This window comes from Manacus vitellinus, unplaced genomic scaffold (genome assembly GCF_001715985.3).
Source record: "Manacus vitellinus isolate BGI_N305 unplaced genomic scaffold, ASM171598v3 scaffold_11_pilon, whole genome shotgun sequence".
Lineage (NCBI taxonomy): Eukaryota > Metazoa > Chordata > Aves > Passeriformes > Pipridae > Manacus > Manacus vitellinus.
In genome coordinates, this window is record NW_021938895.1 from 5,959,374 (window position 1) to 5,984,272 (window position 24,899).

At 37.1% G+C, this 24,899-nt stretch overlaps 1 protein-coding gene across 1 annotated transcript in view; it reads left to right on the plus strand.

Annotated features, from left to right (window-relative positions):
- LDAH (lipid droplet associated hydrolase) overlaps window positions 1-24,899 on the plus strand; it is a 117,202-nt gene that overhangs the window by 37,384 nt on the left and 54,919 nt on the right. The window contains exon 4 of the mRNA XM_008931285.3: window positions 14,404-14,573. Within this exon, the coding sequence (XP_008929533.3) occupies window positions 14,404-14,573 (170 nt within the window). The remainder of the gene's footprint in view (window positions 1-14,403; window positions 14,574-24,899) is intronic.

Consider the following 24,899-nt stretch of genomic DNA (forward strand, 5'->3'; position numbering starts at 1 on the left):
CTTCGTCCCTGGAGATTTTTAAAAAGAGCCTGGATGTGGCACTTAGTGCCATGGTCTAGTAACCACAGCAGTAGTGGATCAAGGGTTGGACTTGATGATCTCAGAGGTCCCTTCCAACCCAGCTGATTCTATGATTCTATGACCCGTTGTTGCCTTTCTCTGGACACACTCCAGCACCTCAGTGTCCTTCAAGAAAAAGGACACAGGTTTGGTTTGGTTTGTCCTTAGGACTACCAAGATACTATTTTTGGTAATGAAGTAAGATTGAGAGTAAAGAAAAATTAAATCAAAGTCAATTTGTTTATTTATTTGTTATAATAGTCTTTATATACCAAACGCTACAGAACTATGGAATCGTGTGATTCTTAATTGATTAAAGACACACAACTGATGCATTAAAATATATACCTAACAAATAGCTAGTCATCAGTCATCTCTTGATGATACAATATTTGGTCAAGTAATAAATTATATTAAAGATAAATCTCTTGAACTTTCTAAACTGTACGGATGAGTATTGGGCTATACAAAGTCAAATTACAAACACTTTTTATAGTGTCAGCAAGGCATGTTTTCTCTTTGGTACAGATTGTCTAGTGAATGTTGCTTTGCATCTGAATCACTGTTAATTTCCTGTTGAATGAAATGCCATTCTTAATAGTCAAGTTAAAAGATAAAATTCTAGTTTGATCTTTTATGTTCTATGGACTGTAGAAGATAATAGTATGTCCTTAAAATCTGTTAAGCTAGCCTTAGTTCATAGTTCTTGACAAAAAGAGGTAGGTAATGATTGATTTCTAGTCTATCAAAAGAATATTTCCATTGCTTTCTCTTTACACGTGGAGTGTAGGGCCTTTAGGCAATTTTGAAAGTGCATTACATCCTTAAGAAAGAATATGGAAAAAGCACAGAAGTGGTGAAGGGATAATAAATTATCTGTGAAGACATTGATTATGTGATCCCAAAATGTTAATGTACCATCAGTGTGAAGTTTTGAAGTGAAATTAAGTTGTGTATTAAAAAAAAATAAATTCTAGTGTTACATGAAAATTTGGAAGCCGTGTGGAGCTTGAATTTATTTGATATATTGCTTCTTGGCTGTTGTTACAATTCATCTGAATGGAGTTTGCTTTTGCAGCCCTCTGGCTTCTAATGAAACTGCTGAATTGACTATGAGTGAGAGTCTGCCTCTAACTCAAGTGATATAAATCTACAAAAAATGACTGAAATTATTTGGGTCAAACCAAATTTTTATTTTAGCAAATTAATAATCTTGTTAATTGCTAGGTAGTTGTCCACCAAATGTCAGATATAAGTGTGGGCATGGTTAACAGATTTGAGCCATAAGTTTCTACCATCATGATATGCTGTGCTGGCAGGAAAAAGTCTAAAATAGTAGCCTGAGCAAGACAAGGAGCATGGTGTTCTATAATAAGAGGGTTATGAGTTATTTGAGACAGTGATTCCCAAGCTGTGATCTGTGGGACACTGGTGGTTCCCAGGACACTTGCTTGTGGTTCATGAAGAGCTGGCTGATCAGATGAAGTTGGCACTCTGGCCGCTTTCCACTTGCTAAGCGGAATGAATAGTAACTAAGAATACTTTTCCAATAACACTTCTTTTGTGTAAGCATTTGCTGGGGTGCCTTTAGAGATGTTGTGCCACCACAGATGTGCGGTGAGGGTGAGCAGTGGGATTGTGGTCTGTACTGCTGCAAACAGGAGAGGAGGAGGTCATGAAAGTTGGGTGTTCCAAGAACTGGGCTCCTAAAAATAGGGACTCATCCTTGTTGTTGTGTATCATAGAATCATAGAATAGCCTGGGTTGGAAGGGACCTTTAAGACCGTTTAGTTCCAACCCCCTTACCATGGACACAGACACCTTTCACTAGAGCGGGTTGCTCAGAGCTCCATCCAACCTGGTCTTAAACGTTTCCAGGGAGAGAAGTTACACAGGCACAGGGATTCCATATGTATTTGGTAGTTTTCACTGGCTTGTGACTCATGTATTTTAAGTAGAATAGATATTTTTAGTGATTGCTGATGGTGGAGAATACCTACACTGCTGAATCAGGTGAATCAGAGCTACTGGCAATCTGTTCGGTCAGTACAAAAACACCTCAGAATTAGTCTCTGTAGTACTTATACATTTTTTTGACCAGCAAATCATTATCTATGCTTCAGCACTGTTTGGTCAGTAATAACAGCAGAGATGTGGCCACGCTGAGGTACACAGTGATAGCTGGGTTTAAAAGGCATTTATGTCTTGCATATTTATATGTACATATATATAGGGAGACAAGCAGTAGGTAGGCAGCTGGGCTGGCATCTCACATGCATACTTTAAGCTTATGCATACACACATTTAATTCACATTACACACATTTAATTCACATTAATTTCTGTTTCAATAACATTTTCTGCTTCCTAGGCATATAAATTAAAATACCTGAGAATCAATGAAAGATGGATTATCTCTAATGTAAGTTCTTTTGAGGTTTAGTCAGTTATGTGTATATATTACAGACCCAGAAAACTCTGTAGTCATGTTTATGTCCCAGACCACATTCAAATTCTGCTTAATTTTAATGCAGAATTATATGACATGGTTTCTCCCAGCCTAGGGGTATCGCAGTGTAGATACATTAAAACCCCCAAGTATCAGGCATGCCATTCAGGTAGAATTTTGCTAGTTTCATAACTATTTCATAGCCAAGACTAATTTTTTTAATGTATAGGGAGGAGAAGCTTCCTGTTTATGGAGCTGGCCTTGGCGCTGATTAATCACATTGAGCTCCTCACATGGTATTCGTCAACAGCAAGGGATCCCACATCGGGGTGTGCACAGAGGAACTGGTTGTTTTTACAGGATGGGACAGGAACTGTCAGCTCAGTGCAGTGCAGTGCTCCTGCCCCTCCTGATCCAGCAACCGCTGTTGCCCAGGAACCCTATTCCTTCCTTGTCTTGGAAAAGGCAGGCTAAGGAAGGAAGTGTGTGTGCACATGTAAAAGTTATTATGAGGCATTTAAATGTTGAGGTTTTTGTCTTTGCCTGGTAAGATCTGAATTTTACTGTATGGTTTTAGTGCTAGGTGTCTATTTTAAGGAAACAAACGGTCATTTCATGTTATGAACCCACTGGAATGTTTGAAATCTAAATGTGTGAAAAGTAAGCAGCCCTAGGGATGGTGCAGTACTCCATTTACTTCTTTCCTTTTAACCACATTCAGTTAATTATTCATGGAGGTCCCATAATCATGTCCATAATTATGCAAATACATCCTTAGAGTGAAATCTTGGCATTTGGCGTTGACTTTATCAGTCTTGCTTAATTTTCAGCGTGTGTTTAAAGGTCCTGTTCTGTTTAAAATCAAAACTAAGAAAATAAAATTTTGCCATATGTGAAGTATTTCTAAGTTACTCTGTTGTTTTCTTTTCTGACCATCCAAAATGATAACAATTTTAACTGCTCATACCTTAGCAGCCATGTATTTATTTGTAATGATCACTTAAACACTATTAAGCTCATTTTAGTACCACTTAATGCATAGCTCTATGTTCCATTGACTTCAATGGAGTCGTGACTAATTTTTGTTGACATTACTAAGAATAGAACTTTGTCTTTACATTTCTTATGGTTGCATGAAAAATAGGTTCTCTGTATTCTCTGATTCTTTCAAGGTTTTCCCCTCAGTCTGTCAGCAGAATACCTGTTGGCATATTTTTTAAAAATCTCCATTAAGAGCTTTCTAATCCAATTCTAGTACTTTATTCAACTAATTCCTCGGTTAAAAGAACCAGAAATTTTCATCCATATCTACAAATAAGAGTAATATAATTCTGTTTCTGAAGATGGGTTTGACTTGATGATCATTGTGAGTCCCTTCCAAATTGGCATATTCTGTGATTCTGTAATAGCTTTTGAAACCTGATGCAATCTTCTGGATCTTTATCCAGAAAACAAGATGTTAAAAAAAAAAAAAGGACATCAAGACATCCATCCATTGGAGACTACAATGTCTTTACTGCATTCCAGGAAACATTGGATGTAGGTTTTGAAATTGTTTATGGATCATATTCTGCCTTTCACCCCATGACACAGATATGTTCTCCAGCTGATACCATCATTTTTGATTACATACAAATGGCTGTTGGGGGTGGGGAAAGTGTTCAAGAATGTGAACCCTATGAAGAGGTAACAGTTGTATCTTCTGGTGTCCTGATTTCCAAGGGAGGACCAGCACTGTCATGTTTCAGAGTAACTTATTTAAATGTATACCATACTATTATAGGGAAAGTAAAACCCTAACATAATTCAATGAACACAATATTGAGATGATTCAGATTATTTTCCCCAGAGGGTATACTTAAGAATCTTTTAACCCAACTCACTTTGAAAGATATATTTATGGCTGCTAACAGAATGAAAACAGAGTATCCCCATAGCAGAGAATAATTCCTTGTATCTGAAGGTGTAACAGGTCTGGATTTTTTTTTTATAGTTGAGTCAAAAAAGTTTATTTTCTTTATAGGTTAGCTGTAGGAAGAAAGCTGATCAATACTTTAATTTACTAATAAGAGATTCTACTTTATGATAGAGATCTTTGATTTAATTTGATATCCACAAAGCTTGCAACAAATGGTGCAGATCTTGATGGGATCCAATGTTTGGTGGCATTTTTATTTTTAATTGACAGTGATCTTCAGCTGTAAGACTGAGGAATCGTCACAACGTAATTCCAGATTCTAAAATCAATCAGGTTTGGAACATGGGCCCCTTCTTGTTTTGTTTTGGTTTTAGGAGTTTCCTTTTCTTTAAGGAGCAATGTAGGCATTTCAGGGAAATACAGGAAACTGTAAGGCAGAGTGTGCAGGAAGAAGTAGCTGCAAATGGTCTCATTCTGAAATAATCAGTAGTGAATTACTCCAGTGTATCTACCTAAATCTCTCAGTAAGATCTGAGTAGAGGCTGAGTGCTTAGAGAAATTATAAAGAAAATTATATGGTACTGTGGACTCAGGTTGAATGAGGGGGTCCCAAAGCTGCTTGCTGGGTGAAGGAGTTTTTGTTTTTTTCCTAGTTTTGATACCACATGGCACTGCTCTCTTTCTTTAAGCCAGACATTCGTACCTTCCTAAAGGCTGGATTAGTGGATTCATACATCTATTAAAATTATCTAAGTTAGCTATCAAATTACTGGTGTGGTCAGGTGACTACTTAGTTTTCAAATTATTCCCCATTGGTTAAACGTTATAGCAGATAATTAAAATTCTCAGGGGTTGCCATTGTAGTGTCATTTTTTTCCGAACAGTATTATGTTTTCAAACATATTACTAATGAGTCTTTGCTGTCAGACACTCCACTGACTTCTGTACTGGTGTTTACATGATTTAGAGGAAGAACTTTTATTCTTCAATTAATCATGAAGAGAACAATTTCAGTATTTCTGAATTCACTTTAGTATAAAACTCTACTTGATCATATTTGGATCTGTTTATATCTAGAGTGCAGGTCAAACTCAGTTGCTGTCTTTTTCTATAAATTATACTGCAAAGCTGCAGGCAGTTTCAAAGCATTTGTATTGAGCTGTTACTTTAATATCTGCTAATGTAAATGAGTGAGAAAACCAAACTTTGTCCAACTGTGACTCTAGAACTGCTTGTGGTTAATTGGTTTACTTTCCATGTAGGACCTCTCACCTGTGCAAAATGAAGACCAAAAGATCCCTTATTCATCTGTAGTGACAGATCTTGGAATGGTTTGGGTTGGAAGGGATCATCTAGTTCCAACCTCCCTGCCATGGGCAGGGACACCTTTCATAAAAGCAAGTTGCTCAAAGCCCCATCTAACCTGATCTTGAACACTTCCAGGGATGGAGCATCTACAACTTCTCTGAGGAATGTGTTCCAGCGCCTCACCACTCTCATAGTGAAGAATTTCTTCCTTTAGTCTAATCTAAACCTGCCCTCTTCCAGTTTAAAGCCATTCCCCTTTGTCCTATCACTCCATGCCCTTGTAGAAGTTTCTATCCAGCTTTCTTGTTAGGACTCAGTTTTGTAGTGGTGTCACTTAAGTCTCCATTTCAGCTGTCAGGTAAAACTCCAAGTAAAATGAAGCCATCACATTACTTACCTTGGGCATGTTGCCATAGTTGCCATGCTGGGCAGTTCAGACCAGTGACTAAGAATGAAACCTTCAGCATTTTCTTCAGGAAGGTTAAAAAGGAAATTGCTATCTTGGTAATAGAGAATTAATTTTTAAACAATGTAACAGAACACTGGAGAAGAAGAGATATAAATCAGAATTTGAAGTCGTCATTAGGCAAAACTGTGTTTCCTCCTGAAACATACAAAACTTGCACTGCACAGAACGTACAAATGCTTATTTAAAGCATCAGCAACCGATAAAGAAACTTACTAAATTTATATAAAGTAGAAAGTGAAATCATTTTCATAAATTCAGGCTTTTACATATACTGTTTTGTCCATTTCTCTTTTGCCAGCAGGGATCAGTGCTGGGAGTCACTGAGCCGTGGCTGGTTCCCTTTGCTGTCAGCTCACACTCCTTGTGCAAAGAGGAGCCCACACAGAGATTACAGGGCTTTTCAAGCCAGGTAGCAGTTTAGGAGCATGGATTGAGTGCTGTGAGGTAACACTGCATGGCAGAATATTTTGCATACGTGCTGTGCTACAGCCCTCAGCACTGGCAGCAGGGGATCGGTCGTGTTCTCTGCTGGAATAAACTGACGTAGTTCTTTTCAGTCAGCACTGTGGCACCAGTTTACAGCATCAAGGAATATAAGATAACAATTTTGAAAGCCTCTTGTAATCTATAAATAAATTTTGAAGGATGAAAGATGGAAAAATGTTATATTTGCCTAAGTGGATCGTTTACTGCTTAAAACGGATGCAGATGGTATTGTTACATAATTTGGACTTGAATATTAAATTTAATGTTTCCATGGACAAATGAACATAGAAACCTACACTTTGCTTTATATTTCTGTTGAAATAGTATCATCCAAGATGAATATACACAAAAGTAAAGAAAAAGGACTAAGTTTACTCAATGCCATCCTAATGCCATTATAGGAGCTAGTGAGGCAGGAAGTGCATTAGTGTTATTTTAGTGTTATTCTCAAGATAAATTTTATTTTGGTATTATTTTGAAGAGTCATAATTAGTTGAATGTTTCAGTCTTGGTCTCTATTGCAGTTCTGAATAAAATTTTGGGAGGGATTTTCAAGAAAAATTGGTATTGACCTAACAAAAGTTATAGGTTGAATTCAGTAGATGGATCAAACACTTCATAAAATGTCACCCATCAATGTGTATGGTCACTGTGAGGTAAAAATTCTTATTGTTAATCCATAACGACCCCTCTCAGCTCCTTGCTTTTTCCCTTTTCCTTCTCTTGACATCGTAGTGTGCTCCTTCTCATTTTCTCTTACTTTGGAAATAATTCTTTTTATTTCCTGTCTGTGAAATAACATGGGTTGTCTTCCTTGGCCAGCTGTCTTACTCTGCTCCAAACTTCGGCTCTCCCTTGTTTGCTCTCAGTACTTCTTTCTCTATTTGTATCTGTTTAAACTTCCCAAAGTTTTGAAGTGCTGTTTTCAATAGGTGTGACTGTTGGACTTGCCTACTGCGGCACAGCACCTCATTTGTCATACACCAGAGGAATCAATGCCTGTGAAGTGATATTCATCTATTTTTGTTTCCTTCAAGACTCACAGAATTTCCACTGTCCTTTCTTTGCCATCTATGCTATATCTACCCAGTCTTGGTGATGTGCAGAACATCGTTATTCTTGTTTTCTTTCATTGTTAAGCTGTATAAAAGCAAGTTTTGTTGAAGTGTGAAGTTCTGTTTGTGTGGGCAAGTGGAAGGCATTCACAGAGCCTTGCACTTGGCTTCAGTGATGTGTCCAGAAAACAAGAAAACGTAACATGGACAATCAGTTTTCCATGGGCTCAGACCTCTTTGTTTTTGCTCCTTGACATCACTTCATGTTGGAAATTCAGATGTACTCCTATAGAGTGGTGGTTCTCTAACCTCTCCCTTACTAAGGGGTTGTTTTTTAATTTTTGTTTTACTATTTGTTTTCTCTCTTTATAATATGATGCTGAAAATTCTTACAGATTGTACTTTCTGCAGTTGTTCAGCTTAGTGAATGACTGCAAAATGCAGTCATTCAAATACAGAAAACTTTTCCATCTATGTTATGTAAAACACCTATGTTATATTTGCTTCATGCATGTTAGAGTGGTTGGAATGGAGACATTGATTGGTGTAAAACTGTGTAATAAAACACTCTTTAATGGTGTTTGCCTTGCCAAAATTGGAGACAAAGTTTGTGCTGTTACCTCATCATACCTTGGTAATAGTTACCCTAATCAGAGGGAAGCAAGACTGTGAATGCAAAATAAAATAAGCTTCTAACAGATTTCTAAATTTAATAAGTTCAATATGCTCCTGTATGCTTTTAATAAAAATTTGTGGTTTAGTATTTGTCATGTTTATTAGTTCATTTTGTCACACTATGCTTGTACTAATTTAATTATAATACAACTTCCTTTGAAAAACAGATTAGGTGTTAAACAAGTGTCCCAGCAATACGTATGCAGATAGCAAAGGAAATCAGTAGTTCAATTTGTAAAATAAGGTCTTGTTATTTTTCTAGTAAAGAAAATAATACATACGACCACTTCAGTATCTTAAGTAAATGGTAATTTATTTGTGGAGGATACCTTTACAAAAAGTAATTGCTCCAATAAACACTAATGAGTGGTGTGTTTATCTTAAAAGTTGCATGAACAGTTCCTGAGGGTGCTAGGGACAGCCTAAGGTCTAAAGGTTAATCTAAAACACAATGCTTTAAGACCTGGTTCCTGGTGTCAGGAGCAGTTCTTCAGTATTTATTGAACATTCTTTCACGGTTTCCATCCCATTTCTTTGGTATTTTATTGCTTGCTCATACAAATTATCCAGGGTTCACTAATCAAATGAAAGATTGGGTGAAACATTCAGGTTTTAAGCAATATGTCTTTAGGGGATGCCCGTAGTAGACTCACTTTAAGTCTCAATTTTTAACCTAACAGTTCTATCTAAACAGTTTCAAGTGGCATCATTCAGTTGTAAGAAATTGTTGTCTTTTGCTATAAGAACAAAAGCAGTCAAATTATTTATTTAATTTCCAGAATTAGACTCCTGATTATGCACACCATTTTAACAACTAATCCTTCTGAGTAATTAAGTTGTGGGGTTGCTCTCTCCCTGTCATAAGATAAAACTTCCCAGGGGTTGCTTCATCTGAACAGAAGTTACTCAGTCACAACTGAGTAACTCTCACCAGGCAGTTTGTGTATGTTTGCAGTGGAAAAAGGACGTGATGTGTAAAGTGTAAAACACTTGGCCCAATATGCTGATTGTACTTAGGGTATTTGGTGGAGATGCAGTGGACTTAACATGACCCTGAGCTAACTCTCCTGAACCATGTGGTTGGCTGTACTTGATGCTTTGTGCCTTTTCATAAGCTTTGATATCATCACTGACCTGTCAGTATTTTCTCCCGCTTTGCTTTGCTTCCTCTTGATACTTTCTTGTTACTGCATTTTCATGTGTTTAAAAACTTGTTGTTTCTCCTTACTGCTAACATTAAGCTGCATGATGATGTGTCACACAGCTGAAATGAGCACCATCTTCAGAGGAAGAGGTGAATTTTTTTCTAGCCCCCTGGTTCAGTCTCCAGATACTTACTTGTCCTTATCCTGCAAAAGGTCCAGTTCTGAAAATTCTTGACCAGAAGATTTTAGACAAGGGGTTCATTAGAGATTTTTCTTAGATATCCTGCTACCACCTCCTAGAGTAAATGGTCCAGGGAAGAAGATGCAGTGCAGGTAGACCAGTGGTTTTTACCTCCCATTCCTTCATGACATATAATCACAAGTTACATTTTCAAATAGTTCCTTACTTGTTCATGAGTAATTTGGAGGCCTTCTGTATGAGCTGATCTTGGGACAAACTTCAAAGTCACTCCCTGACAAGTGAACAAGTGTATGTACTGAGCTCAAATACTCAGTCACCTGTTGTGACCAGAGCAGTTTGGAGTTTGGACATGTAAGCCTAAGCCTTTGCTTTTGAAATTCGGAAAGTACAAAAGCATGCAGACATTTGAGGGTACTGTTGGAAAATCTGGCCTCTAGTATCTTTTTGAATCATCCAGTAAAAAGAAGTCTATGATTTTTGGAGACTCTTTAATGATGGGCTACATTTTGTGAATTGCCAGCCTAAAGTCTGCTTGTATAACTGCTGTGCTTTTTTTTTCTGCTTAAGAATTTCCCTTGTATACACAGCAGAAAAAACAAACAAACACAATTCTCTGTTATTTCCCTGAAAACCAAAGTCCTCTTTCCTAGCAAGATTAACTTGTCGACTAATCTTAGAGCAAACACTTTATTTTAATCTATCATTGTTTTCTGCCTGTGGTTTTAGCAGAGGTCAGAAAAAGAGATTCATTAAAGTGATGGCGCATTTGTTTTTCCAAAAGCACATCAGAAGATTAATGCTTTGCCAAAGAAAATAAAGAAATACAGTATTTCTTTTAATACACTTCAGCTAAATAAAGTCTTAAAATCACATGTCTTGGCGCAGATGGGGTGTTTGCAGCGTAAGGTACAAGTCTTATAATTTCTACTATCTGAAAACTGCTTAAATGAGCTGTCCTTCAGCCATGGCATGTATTCCACACCTGAGGTGAAGTCACTCTGGTCCCTTCTCTGATGTAGAGCCATTGGAGAGCTGACTGCCAGTGTGTTTGTGCAAGTCTGTTTGCTTATACAAAGAACCCATTTAAGCTTCTCCACCCAAGAAATTCATGTTGATTTTGGATAATTCCTGGGCGATTTTATTCTGTAAAATAAAGAAATAAATCTTCCAAACTTGTGACGCAACCCGGCTCTCACATATTTTGGACTATGAGAAGTGTAGCATTTGTGTTGGGGAAACCTGAAGTGACACGAGGCGTGGGCAACTTTATATTTGTCCAGATGCAAAATAGGATACGTATTTCAATATAGGGTTACTGGAGTTTCACCTGACGAGAGCAGGGTCAGTCCATGATGAGAGCTTTGCATGCGGATCACCAAACCCCACACTGCACACTCATCCTCCGGTGTGGCTCTCCAGGAATTCTGCCAAGGTGATTGGGTTTGGCAACAGACCAGTATTTTGGAAGGAAAGGAAAGGTTGTATTAAACAGCTGAAATATTTCTCTCGGGTCAACCTTGGCTGTCAGGACTCGCAGCCTCAGAGGGATTGTATGTGTGTGTAACACAGACCGGTAGCCGTGGGAATTGGAGCATCTTTGCTCTGAGTGGTGTGAAATGCACTGTGCTGAGGATGATTCAGCCCAGTGCAGTAGAACGGGTGTCCATGGTCATCATCGATCACAACTAACCCATCCAGTCAAAAATTGCTTCTTCAGTCTCTGCTCTCCCCAGCTCCCATAAGGAAACACTAGTGCACAGGCTTGAGCTTAGTATGCTCAAGCCTAAACTGAAGTCTGGGCAAATGCAAGGAGGAAAAGCCCTTCTTTTTACTGTACTCTTAATCCCAACCATATCCTTCGTCTTTAGCAACACAACTGGTTCTGAACAGGCACATCTCTGCTGAAGTCAGTAATAGCTATGAATATGTTGGCCAGAATCTCTACACTGCTCTTTATTAGATAACTAAATAATAAATTAGATATCTTATGTCTTCATAAATAATAATGTAATAAATAATAAAATAAGTAACTGTATTCGTCTGACATAGTTATCTAAACTTGGAAAATGTTGAGATGGGGCTAGACTGTCTCTGCTGTACATGGCAGCAATGTTCAGCAACTATTTTAGCAGATACAGAATTCATATAGTGAAAAGAAACCATTAACCTCATGAGACTGAATAATGCAAATAAAAATTTGTTTTCTTTCCTAGTTGTTTTCTGGGTTCTTGTGAACCATGAGAATTCTCTAGAAGATTTATATGTCTACTTTACCTCCTTTTCCCTTGTTCTAACTGGCAAATAAGCTGAAATTCTTGTAAAAAACCTTATTTTCAAGAATTGAAATGAAATGTCAAACATTATAAGATGTGCTGATAAGTTACTGAGTTGACAGTGCCTGAGTAAAACAGTATGGAAATGATAGCAAAATGACCTGCACAACCCAACACATGGCGATATGCATATACTCAATAGAACTTATTCTGTCACTTGTTTCTGTATCCAGTGACCTCTTGTATTTCAAGTATTCTGGGGGTTTTGTGTTATATATACCTGTAATTAGACTTGTGATATAGACAACCTGTTCCTTCATGAGACTGAGCTGCTGTGTAATTAAATATATATAAAAATTTAAATAAAATGTAGGCCTAATAAACAAAATATTACTTCTCATCTAATTTTACATTCCTCGAGTGTGTTTTAGTAAACCTTTTTTTCTTTTTGAGTAAATTACTATAAGTTATACTGGGATATGACCATCAGTAGTTTTAGTAGAAATATTAGTTTAACTGAAGAACTTCTTTGTTGTCATCTTTGTGCTAATAATTTAAACTCAGAAAAGAGCCATCAGAACATGTTCTCGAGCAATTATTTTGCTTCTAAAGGTTATGTTTCATGCAGATAATCAAAAAGGTTATAGTGCCAGCCCACTTGGGCTACTAATTTGTACTGTCACTGTCAGCCTTCCAATAGCTTCAGTACAGTAACATTGGTAATTTTTGGTATTTGAGGTTACTGTCCAATTGCCATCAGACTTACTACATAGGTATTAAAGTCCCGTCAGCCTTTGTGATTTGATAAATGCTGTTCACAGTCCTAGGCAGTTCACCCATAGTTGTCACTTTCTCCAAGCAGATGCAAAACCAACTCCCATCTGAAATGGATCTGTGATACTATCTGACTTTCTCTTACAGTAGTTTTTCAGTGCATTCCAGCCTTTTTAATGTATTTCTAGTATCGATGGATGCTTTCTTCCACATTTATTTTTCACACAGGAAACTGTTGCAGAGCACATCAAAAGAAACCAAGTGGGAAGTCACACCTAATACTTGGTTAGGACTGTGGGTGCACTGTCTCTGTCAGCTACTCCTGAAAAGGTGTGTGACGTTTGCCAGGAACCTAGATGCCATGTCTAGGACCATGGATCAGTGATGAGCCAGTCCCCATCATGTGTCTGAACCATGCTGCCAGGAGATTTAGCTTATTTCAGACTAAAGCTGCATCCAAAGTCAGCCTGCAAGGAGTATAAAAATCAGAGTTTTAAACTGGAGTATGAAATTGAATCCTGAGATAATAGTATGGATTTAAGACATTAAGTGATATTAATGCCACTATATCTCCTTTAGGTAAGGTAGAGGCATACATTCCTTCATGCTTTCTGTCTCTTTTCTTTCATTCTTATTTTAGTATTTTTTCTTACAGTCTTTTCAGTGGAGTAGTCCAGCTTAGAGTGGTATATCCTCAACGCAGCATTTAGTTTAGTGAGTAGAGCACTTTTCTAGCAGATGAAGGAGCTGTGAACCCCCTTAGATTGGGGAACTGGAGATCCATGTCACCCACTTCATGAGCAAGAGTTAAAGATGCCCGAATTGCTGTATATTCTTACAGACACTGGTTCAACTTTGTCTTGTTGACTGGCCAGGAAGCAATGATCCAAATTCTCATAAGGGATTGCTCAAGCTCCCTTAAGAGGTCCCTGGCAAAGCAGTGATCAAATTGCACAGTAATCTAGAAGCATGAAGCTCTAACTTGATCTTCTTTGTGGCCGAATTGACAGTGATAAGACCCTGCATAAATAGGGGTAGTTTGTGTAGGTGCTAGTGCTCCGTGTTGACACATAGGCATTTCTGTTTTTCCTCATGACATGGGACATTTTTGTGCATCTTTATTTAAAGACAGGAGATTTTGAATATCTGAAAGTTTTAGTGCACGATGACATACATGATAGTTTGTCTTCTGTGAGGAGGGACTTTTATTCCTGGGCAGTATTGCTGTTGTAGGTCCTGATTGCTCACTGTGAAGTTGGATTGATTTAAGCTGATCCAATGCTCTGAGTTTGGTCTTGTCCTTAATGGAGACCACAATACTGGATGATGTGCCATGAAGCTCCATGTTTCCTTATCCTTCCCTGGTTCCCAAGCTACACATAAGGCTTCATATCCTGTGAATGTGATTCATCAGTGTTTATTTGCCAGTGGTGGTAACTTTAAATTATTATGTCTGGTGGTTTGAGTTGTTTTTTTTAAAATTAATATGTGTATTTATTTCAGTGTTTTATGAAGAAGTGAGGTGGGGGGCGAGAGATACTTGAGATTTCTATCGTTGAACCAAAGGACTTCTTTTCTTTTATGTTTCAGACACAGATATTAAGGAGCTAGAGGATGTTTTTGGACTTAACGGACAAGTAGAGCATAAGCTGAACTTCCTCAAAAAGAATGTATCAAAAGATATAAAGCTGGTACTGATTGCTCATTCTATTGGTTGCTACATCACCCTGGAGATGATGAAGCGAGCATCAGAACTTCAGGTACCTCAACCTTCTCAAATAAGTGTTACATTATTAGCAAAGCAGGGCATGTGCTTAGCCTGTGGGTAATGCCAAGGATTTTCTGTGGAAGCTCTGTTCTGCTATACACAAACTTTCTATTAACGTGAAACAAAAAGTTAATGGCTAATCCTACTAACATATAATATAGTAGTTTGATGTAAAAATGAGTTCTGAGTCTGAATTTGGGCCTTTAATGCCCTCGGAATATAAAGAATTAATAACAGTGATAAATATATTTAAGACTTTCTTGTTCTCATCTTTAAGTAATTTTTAAGTAGATCACTAGATATTTGACAATTACATTATGTATTACACCAAAAATTAAGACTGGTTATGGTTTTAATAGTGATTTCTTATCTCGAGGCGAGCAGATTGCTGGCTGGACATGGGGAAATGTGTGGAAATAACTAATAATATAAATTGTGATGAGTACTATGAAAGATGTTTTTAAAATTTAATACGTGTGCAAATATCATTGTTTCTGCAACTCAGTCTTGGTTTGTGTAACTCAATGAGAGCTGTTACTGCATGTTCTGTGTATCTGAACATTTCCCTTTGTCACTGTGAAGCAATAAGAAGGCTGAGGCAGGACCATGTCCTTGCCCCTCTGGAGATGGTAAACTGTTAATGCTCAGTAATAACTCACTCTAGAAGTGGATAATGAATGAAGAATACAGAATTTTTATTCTTAAATATTCACTCTTACTAAATAATTTTCTCTTTCTTTACATTATAAAATCCTCAGTGGAAGGAAGTGCCGTGTTAGCATAAAGTCTGTGGTTAATATATGCATGTGGTTAATGTATGCATATCCACTTCTTCATAACCATTTCCACCGCACATCTAGCTCTTTTTTTCCTTTAAAGGAAAGAGCAACTAAAAATGTTAAACATGAGGATATATTTCCATAGGCATATTTCACTTTACGATTATAAACAAGGGCTTTTTTTGAGAGAACTTTTATTACTGTTTTATCTTTTCAGGAAGGAGTATTCTAGAAAATACCATATGCAGTAATTTGTCCAAAAATACCAACTTTGGTCAAAATGTGTACAGTATTTATTGCTCAAATGATTTTATCTGGTTTCAGTTAAACTATAAATTGTTGAGTAACTATTTTACACCTGGTTCATTGGACTCTGGCAGCTTACTATTCATCAGTGTTTTGAAACGTAGGGATCTTTGGGACACTCTTAGGCTGCATGGTGCACTGTGTGCATAAAGTTAATGTACGACAAGCTACATTTAAGATGCATTTAACAATAGAAAATATTTGTGTAAGCCGGAGTATTGTGCAACATTTGTCCCTTTGCCAAAAATAAGTTAACTCTTAGGTTTTGTAACATATGAAGTGTGATAATAAGAAACTTGTGTTTCCATCTCTCCCTTTATTTTTACTGGAATATTTGATTCCCACAAGATTTTGAGCACATATGTGTATTTTAGTAGCTAGATCATTTGATTTTATTTTTGTGTAGTTCTTATGTGATATTCTTTCATTACATGAATTTTCATTTAGGTCTTAAATTCACTGCTTTAAGAGTCTTTCATAGCTTACAGTTTATTATTCTGAGCTAGAGGTTAATGTGTTGTATTTATTGTTCAAATAATCCAGTAAACATTTATATTTGGTATGTATGTTTAGCAGATTTGATTTTTAGAATCATAGAGTCATAGAATCGTTAAGTTTGGGAAAGACCTCTGAGGTCATTGAATCCAACTGTTGACCCAGCACTGCCATGTTCACCACTAAACCCTGTCCCCACAGTACTGTATCCACATGTTTTTTGAGCACTTCCAGGGGTTAGTGATTCCAGCAGTTCCCTGGGCAGTCTGCTCCAATGCCTGACCCCCTTTCTGTAAAGAAATTTTATTGAACAATTTAAAGCCCTGCCATGGTCTAGCCAAATACAGACTAGATTGCTCCTCTCTTAGTTCAGCTGTTGGTTGGAATCATCAAGGTTGGAAGAGACCTTCAAGATCACTGAGTCCAGTCATCAACCCAGCACCACCATAAACACCCCTAAACCATATCCCCAGGTGCCACATCCAGAGACCGTGACTCCCCCATCTCCCTGGGCAACTTATTCTAATGCTTAATCACTGTTTCAATGAAAAAGGTTTTTTAATATCTAATCCGAAACTCCCTTCAGGCCATTTCCTCTCATGCTTTCACTTGAGACAAGGCAGAAGAGACCAACCTCCACCTCCCTGCAGCCTCCTTTAAGGCAGCAGAGAGCAATGAGGTCCCCTTTGAACCTCCTCTCCTCCAAACTGAAAAACCCAACTCCCTCAGCTGCTCCTCATCAGGCTTGTTTTCTGGCTTTTCTAGCTTGTTTACCAGCTTCATTGCCCTTTGGACACGAATGCTGCTGGCTTCTTGGACCTCTGTGCTCTGCAGGTTAATGGGGTACTGCATTGTTTTTCTAAAACTTCTGTGAAATTATGCTTTCTTATTTCATTAAGAGAAATTAAACAGGAATTGCCAGTTTACTCCAGCATAAATTCAGTTTTGGCCCCCATCCATATTTTCCTATTGACTCTCAGGGAGTTCTGTTAAGAACTCTTTCAGAAGACCCATTAGCACAAACTTAGTCTTAGCTTGATGCCTTCGAGTAAGTCTGATTAGTAGAGAAAGGGCACACAGGTTACATCCACACTTGTAATTACATGGGGCTACTGCACAGATTTGAGTACTGGTCTAGTGATGTTTTTAAAGTTGTCTTTAAGTGACTTTTCAGCCCAAAGGAGCCAGCAACTCCCAGAAACAACCTGGAATGGTTCTGGGCTTGGCAGAGGCCCAGGACCATTCTCAGGAGTTAGTTTGGATGAAGACATCCTGTTTGGAGGCAGGAGTTGATTCAGCCCTGTGGGCACAGACCATCCCATACCCTCCTGTTTAGTGACAGGGCCAGGGAATGGTTCCTGGCCAGTCTGTTTTCTGGTTCACATGCAACCACAAACACTTTTTAGATGCCATGGTGGGTTTTGAATCTTGACAATATTCAGTTTTGTGGCATCCAGATTTTGCCGAACTGCTAAAAAATTTTGACACTGGGAAGGAAAAAGATCAGCCTCACTTTGTCAAGATGGAAAACTGCAATAATGTACAGCATCCTTGATACTTGCTCTTAACCTCATAATCTTTGCTCTTCATTCAGATAGTAGAACTGAAAAATGAGACTGAGTGACAAAATGATTTTATCAGTTGTTGGAACATGAGCCTGACTCATAAATATGCTCCAAGCTCTGGGCATTCTCTTCTAAAATGCAGATCCTTACTTGGAGGATTTCCTTGTGCTTTGCTGGCAGCACTACTGAGCATTTCCTAAAACACCTCTTTTGATCATTAATTTAGTCAAAGATTGACATGTTTCCTTGTTAATGAAATTCGGTCTGTTACAGCATTAGTCTTTCATTTGCAGTGATGCTTTTGAAATGCCAGCACCTTTGTGGTGATAAATTAACACTTATTAATGGGTACAAAGTAAGTATTGCTCTTCCTGTGAAACTCATTGGTGAGAAAGAGCTTGAAACCTCTGAGTATGTATTCATTTAAGCAAATAAAATTTCTGTAATATGTAATTCAAACCCATGCATTGCTACTATGTCTCAGTGAAGTGAAAGAATATTGGGTATTGCTAGAACTTGGTTGATTTCACAAATAATAGCTAAAACCCCATAACTTGGAATAGTTGTGTATAAAACAAATTCATAGGTCACATCATTTCTGTATACAAGTTAATTGTTTAGTTCAACACTTGATTATGAGTTTGGGAAGCACTTTCATAATGTTAGGAAAGAGAAACCTCACCATGTTTTTAAATATGGGTATTTCTACAGGAAAACAAGTGTCTTTACTATGGAATTACTGGAGATCCACAGGATCTGTGAGACTAGATTTGTGAGGGAGATTTTTTTAACAGTACAGGAACTAGTAAGCATTTCTGATGTTTGAGATAATAGGGAATCTTTTCAGCTGCATGAACGGAAGAGGGAAGGAACATATGAAGGAAATTACATTTGTTCAGTTTCTATTTTGCTGAGTTTAGAACCTGTTTATGTGATCCAAGACTAGTGGTGTTACCATTACAGAAAATGTCTTCTGAAAGGATGGTAATGTAGCAGGCTCTGATGTTCTAGTGCATTTTGGAAGTAGAAAGAAGATGAAAAAGTAAAAAAGAATATAAATTTCTATTGCATTTTTGAAAGTTTTATTTAATATACTGGCATCTAATTCCGGTGTTGATCACCTAAAGTAGATGTCGTAGTACTTTTAAACAAAGTCAGTTTACATAGCTGTTGTCTCGGTAAATAAATTTCTGGTGATTCTGGTGATCTCACTGATTATAAAGTTTAAAATATGCTTAGCAAAGAAATATATTTTTACCACCTTGAATGCTCTCTTACAAAAGTAAGCTTATCTCAGATATTTTGAAGAGTACACTGAGACTGCATAAAATAGAAAAATATTATAGAAATATATGTTTCTCTAGAGAGAGAGTAATTAATATATATTTTATATGTATTCTTTTCTTATATAGAGAAATGTAGAAAAATAGCCAGAAGATTTCTGAAGAGAGAAGATATCTTCTCTCTATACTTTGTGTACCTGTGTGCCAGGGTGCAGTGTAACCAACAGCATGGTAGAAGCATAAATAAATATCCTTGGTTTGTGCAGCTTGTTTGGATTTGTCCTTGCTGAGAACTGTTTACTCTTGGTTCCTGAAGGTGTTGGAGTGATAGGTGGCATATGGATATGTGGTTATGTCTAGCAGTAGGGATCATGATCGGAAGAAACAATATGGAGAAACATTATTTTTATATGAATTTCTTGTTTGTAGCAGGCTTAAATGAAAAGTGCAAAAAAATCACCATAAAAATTAAAGTGGTTAAAAGACTTACAGTAATACCAACCCAATGACAACATTTGCAAAATTATTATGCAGGAGAAAAGCAGATGGCTCTGCTTAGCAGACCTCACAAGGGAATTGGTGCACATTTTCGATAAATGCATATCTTGTGAAGAGAGCTATGAATTTCTAGGCCATGATATAAAACTAAACCAAGTCTGGTATATTTTTCTTCTTCTTCAGTCCATCCATCCAGATAAATGGACTACATATTAAAAACCGAAGCAAACAGCACTGGGCTTATATAAACCCACCCTTCATCTCCCTTTAAGTGTTGAGGAAGCAAAAAAAGACAGACTCTATCTAACACAATTTTGCACAGATTTAAACATGAACCTAAGTTCAGCTGTCTTCAGTGAGGTGTGTGTGTGTTAATTTAACTTTATTAACTTTATGGATATTTTAAGTTGGTCACTGAGTTGGACTATTTCTATTATATATATATATAAATTTTTTTGGCAATTCTCTCTATCAGTTCTTGATATATCAAGTCTTTGGGAGTATGTACAATGAAGCCCAGGTGGTCCGAGGCAGCAATTAGGCAAAAATTTGCTTTAGTTGACAGCATACACATTGCAGAGCCTGAAAAATCCACCTTGCAACTCTCAATGACGCTTCAGGCAATATCAGTAAGTCTGATATTGTCTGGAACAGCCAGCAAAGCAACGATATGAACTTGGGGCACATGCAAACATTCACAGCTCACTTACTTGGAAAAAGAGAGAAGTAATGCAGGTGATTTATTAAATCTAAGCAAATAAAATAAATAAAATACTGTATCTTTGAAACATCGAAGTTTCTGTGAAGATTTGTGGAGAGGTTTGTTGTTTTTTTTTTTAAAAGGAAAAAATCGAAAACAACCTTCATATGAAAACCTAAGACAAACATAAAACCTTCTCTCTTTAGGGTGGGAGGCTGCAAAGCAAAGAGCAACAGTTGGTGAGTTCATGGCAAAGACCTGTTAGAGAGATCCTGGCTTTTTTACTGAGACACCTATAAAAAGCCACCAGCCTGAATTTAAAAGCTCAACAAACCTTGGGAACACCATTGGTGAAAGGCTGATAACTGCAGAATGGGGTTGAGAGTGTCAGCTCACCCAAGAGACTACCAGCAAGCATTATTTTCACTGGCTTGATGACAGACCCTAATCCTTAGGGCCCCAGTCATATTCTCTTCTACCTCTCCTCACCACTGCTGAGAGGAATATAGAAACAATATGAAAAGTGAGATTTTAGTCAGTGTAATTCGAAGTAGGAAAACATAAGAACAATAATTTTCATTTCAAGAGACTTGGGGTTTTTTAGTAACACTGTGTTTCACTACTAATGAATGACACATCTGATTGCAGATGTATGTAGTCAAAATTCAGATAAACCTATAAAAATTATTTTTTTCTAGGAAGTAAAAAGACATTGAGGTGGCCAAATGTACAAACATAAAAGGAAGAAAAATAAACTGAAAAGCAGAATCTGTGATCATTCATCAAGAATCCAAAGGAAAACATCAGAATGAAGAGGAAATTAAGGAGTAAAAATAAAAAGATGACTAAAATAGTAAATGGCAGAATAACAGGATTTGTTAAGTGCTGGGAATTTTTACAGGTTTGTTCATAAAATTTTGTTTTTTGAATCTCCAGAAATTTAGATTCGTATTGTAATAACTGATTTGATAGAAATGAGAGAATCATAAACATACAACAAGAAGTGAGTTTCAAAAACAATGAGGATATATGGCATATGTTTTAAAAAGAGCTCAACACCATTTCAAAAGCCACACTTCGCAAAGAACTTTTTATGCTGGGTGGTGAGATCTTTCGAAATCCTGTCTACAGATGTGTGTGCATAGCACTTGAAAATGAGAGTCTCATCTCTTCAGAGAGTTGGACCAAACGATTGGAATTCAGTATATGTTGCACATAGCTTGAATTTTTTGTTTGTTTTTTTTTTTTAGTGTAGTTAATGTGCTTTTACAGAAGAAAACAGAGCCAGAAATCTGCAGTTTTCATGCTGTTTTAATATTAAGTAGAGAAAAGGATAAAGCAGTCAGTTAGGACATTAAATACTTGTTCATGAAAGGAGCAGCTGAAGGGATATTGTGGAGTTTTTGAACATAGACTTTGCAAAGATGTAGTTAAACTTTAAACATGGCTTTAATAAACAATATCTGTTCCTAAAAGCTCTATATTAAAATAGATGGGTTTTGTCAATCTTGAGTCCTCAGCAAAGAAGTTGAGCTGCTTTGTCAGCTCCTGCCTGTGTTGTATGTGATAGTTACTCAGGAAGCGGGGAAGGACTTGTCTTGGATCTTCTAGTTCCAAGAGGTTACTTAGAAAGGACAGTCTTTTAATTGCAATGTTCCTACTCTGCCATATTATTAATTTGTTCATTCCCCATGATTTATGTTGAAGTCTAGGGCTGCTTCTGCTGCACTGGCTTCTATCCTGAGAATGGTGTGTCCTGTTTGAAGAGTTCATTGGAGGAGTGAAAGGAATCGGAAAAAGACACAAACTTTATAGAAAACAGTTATGATATCTCAGAGCTTGGACAGTGCATTCACTGCATTTAGGGCATTTCTAATACACCATAAAATTAAGTTCAGGCAAATACTGAAGAATTTTTTCCCGTATCTTTTTATTATTTCTGTGATTGCTGATTATTTAGGGAGTTTTTGCCAATGCCACTATGGATCTTTTCAGATACCTGAGGATGTGTTCAGTGACTGTAAGTCTATATTTAGGGAACTAAATCAAGCCCTAGATTTCTTCTTAAGAATCCCCCTCTGTACTCTTATGACCGAGATTATCTTCAGAATTAAATGTAATAGAAGTCTGCTTCCTTTTCTATTTATTTCAATGTGTAAATATTTTAAATACTTGATTTCTACTGTTTGGATGTAAGTGTATATAACTGTGGCATTTTGTAAAAAAAAAATCATTGGAGTTTACTCTTTCATGTAGAATTCAGTGTTAAGTATACATATGAGCACAAGTCCAGGAACAAAAATGTATTTAATAAACTTACTAACTTTGGAGTCCTGTAAGAAATTTCAATTGATGTTAATGAAAACATGCTTCTAATAACTTTGTTACAACATTTCTAGTCACTGGAAAATTTTAAGAACATTCCGCTCCATTTAAAATTCCAAAACAAAGCATAGTTCTGTTTAAGGAGCAGAATTCACTGAGTCCTAATTGTTCTTGAAAATATTGAATTTCTGCTTCTCTATTTTAGAACAGTAGTATGACTACTGTAAGTATATTGTACTGAGATGAAAGGTACAAACCCCCAGTTCTCAATAAATATAATTTAAATTGTGACCTTTAATGGCAACTGGCAGAGTTTAGACTTTTTACCTGGCATGGGCAATTGAAATATATTCTACAAATTCTTGTTCTCAGTTGAACTAAAGCCCTTACTACCTGATGACCAGTTTTATTTGTGTAATAAATTAGATATGATAATTTCGCTCTCTTAGCAGATTCCTGCCTATATTCCATTTGTCATAGTAATTAAAGCTAGCAGCACTCTGTAGTATTATGAAGGAAGGAATTTTTTATTTTCCCCTTCTTATTTAAAATGCCTGGAAAGGTCAAAGCAAGGATGGAAAAATGAGCTGACTGAGAGAACTCCCCACTCCCTCCTCTCTCTTATTCTCTTCTTCTGATATCCTGACAAGACTTTGGGATATAAGTTCTATCTTGAACCTCAAATACTCCTGATTTCCTTCCTTTCTTTGACAAAAATGCAAAGTTCTGCTCAGTGTATACTTCCTGACAGTCATTCTGTTCTTCACTGATACCACAAGGCAGAACCTGACTGTTCTTCTTCCTCCAGAGCACATCATTAACTGAGCGACTTTAGTTGGTTAAAATGGTAGTGGAATGAACTCCTTCCAACATTCAATGCCCGCTCAGCTTTCCTTGTCTGACTACTAACCCTTTGAGCCAAGAAGGGTTATGGGCTTGGGTTCACTGGATGCCTTTTTGAGGGCTGACTTCAGTGAGTGCTAAAATACATCTCTTCCAAATGTCTTGAGTGGAGCACTAAAAAATAGAAGTCCAAGGATCTCAAGGCACTGATGGAAAATTATGGCCTTTCCTTTTCATCGGCAAAATGAGATTATAATTGTGAGGCTGGTTTCTCATTTACCTTGTTCAGCCACACTTCCTTAAACTGAGTGGATTGTCATTGAGATTTATTAGTAGTTATGGCTGTACAGTGATGACTGTGAAGGCAGTTGATTCAAGGCAAAATCTGATTCTTAATGCTTTGTGTAGGTTGAGCCACCTCTCCAATTTAAAGACATATTGCTGGTTCATCCTAAGTGGTGAATGTCCCAGAACATGTCTACAAGGATCACATTTACCAGTCCGTGTGCTGTAAGGGTACCTGCAGATGCAATGCAGTGATCTCATGGGAGTGCTACACTGAAAAAAAAAAAACACCCTGTACTTCCAAAATGAAAAAGGAAAGAATTTCTCCTGGAAAGTGGCAGCTGTGTTCTGACATTCATGTAATGGGAGCAACTGAAAGCTTTATGGTGTGTAACTGTGACACTGCATTCCAACATAAGCTTCTCCCAGCCCTTCTTCCAACCAATAAACTATTCTTCCTCTCTTTTCACTCTCACCCCTCCTAATCTTCTTCTGTTTATATGCTTTAATCATAATAGCAACAAATCCATCCCTGCTGGTATTATCACACCGTTGCAAATTTTGGCCGTCTCCTTTGGCACTTCCCTTGTAGATGGAATGACATTGCCCACTTTGATGGGGCTTAATTCTCTATGTAAAATACTGCCCTGTCAATGAATATTTTCTCTATTAAACTATTTTCAGTCCAACAATAAGATACAGATTTTTGGGAGAACAGTTTTCTCATTATTACCTTAACCCATAAAAAGGCTTTTTCTTTTTTTCTTTTTTTTTAATTCAAACATTTTGGGCAAGTTTTCAGTTACCCAAATATTTGTAGTACAGAGTAATTTGCATTTCAGCCCTGTGAGACTTGTAAATGTAATGAACAGTCTGTGTGTTTAATATTTTTTATATTTTTAATAATTTGCAAATAGTTCAGTATGTAGAGCTGACCTGTTGAAAAATAGTTTGCAGTGTCTGTAGAGAACACTTCGGAGTCTTTTGTGTATTTAGCAGAATTCTGGGCTTCAGCTGGAAAAATTCTAGGAGTATTTCTTACTGGAAAATATTTCAAGTAATGTGAAACAACAGATAATTTTTTCCTGTGCTGTGACCCACTTGTAAGGTGAGGTATGGATGGTCCCTCTCCTGTTACTATCAAAGAGGTTTCAGCATTGGAAGTCAGGTACAGGGAGAATACTGACAGCTTTTGAAAGGTGTGATTGAAAGCATATTGATTTCAAAGGGAATTGTGAA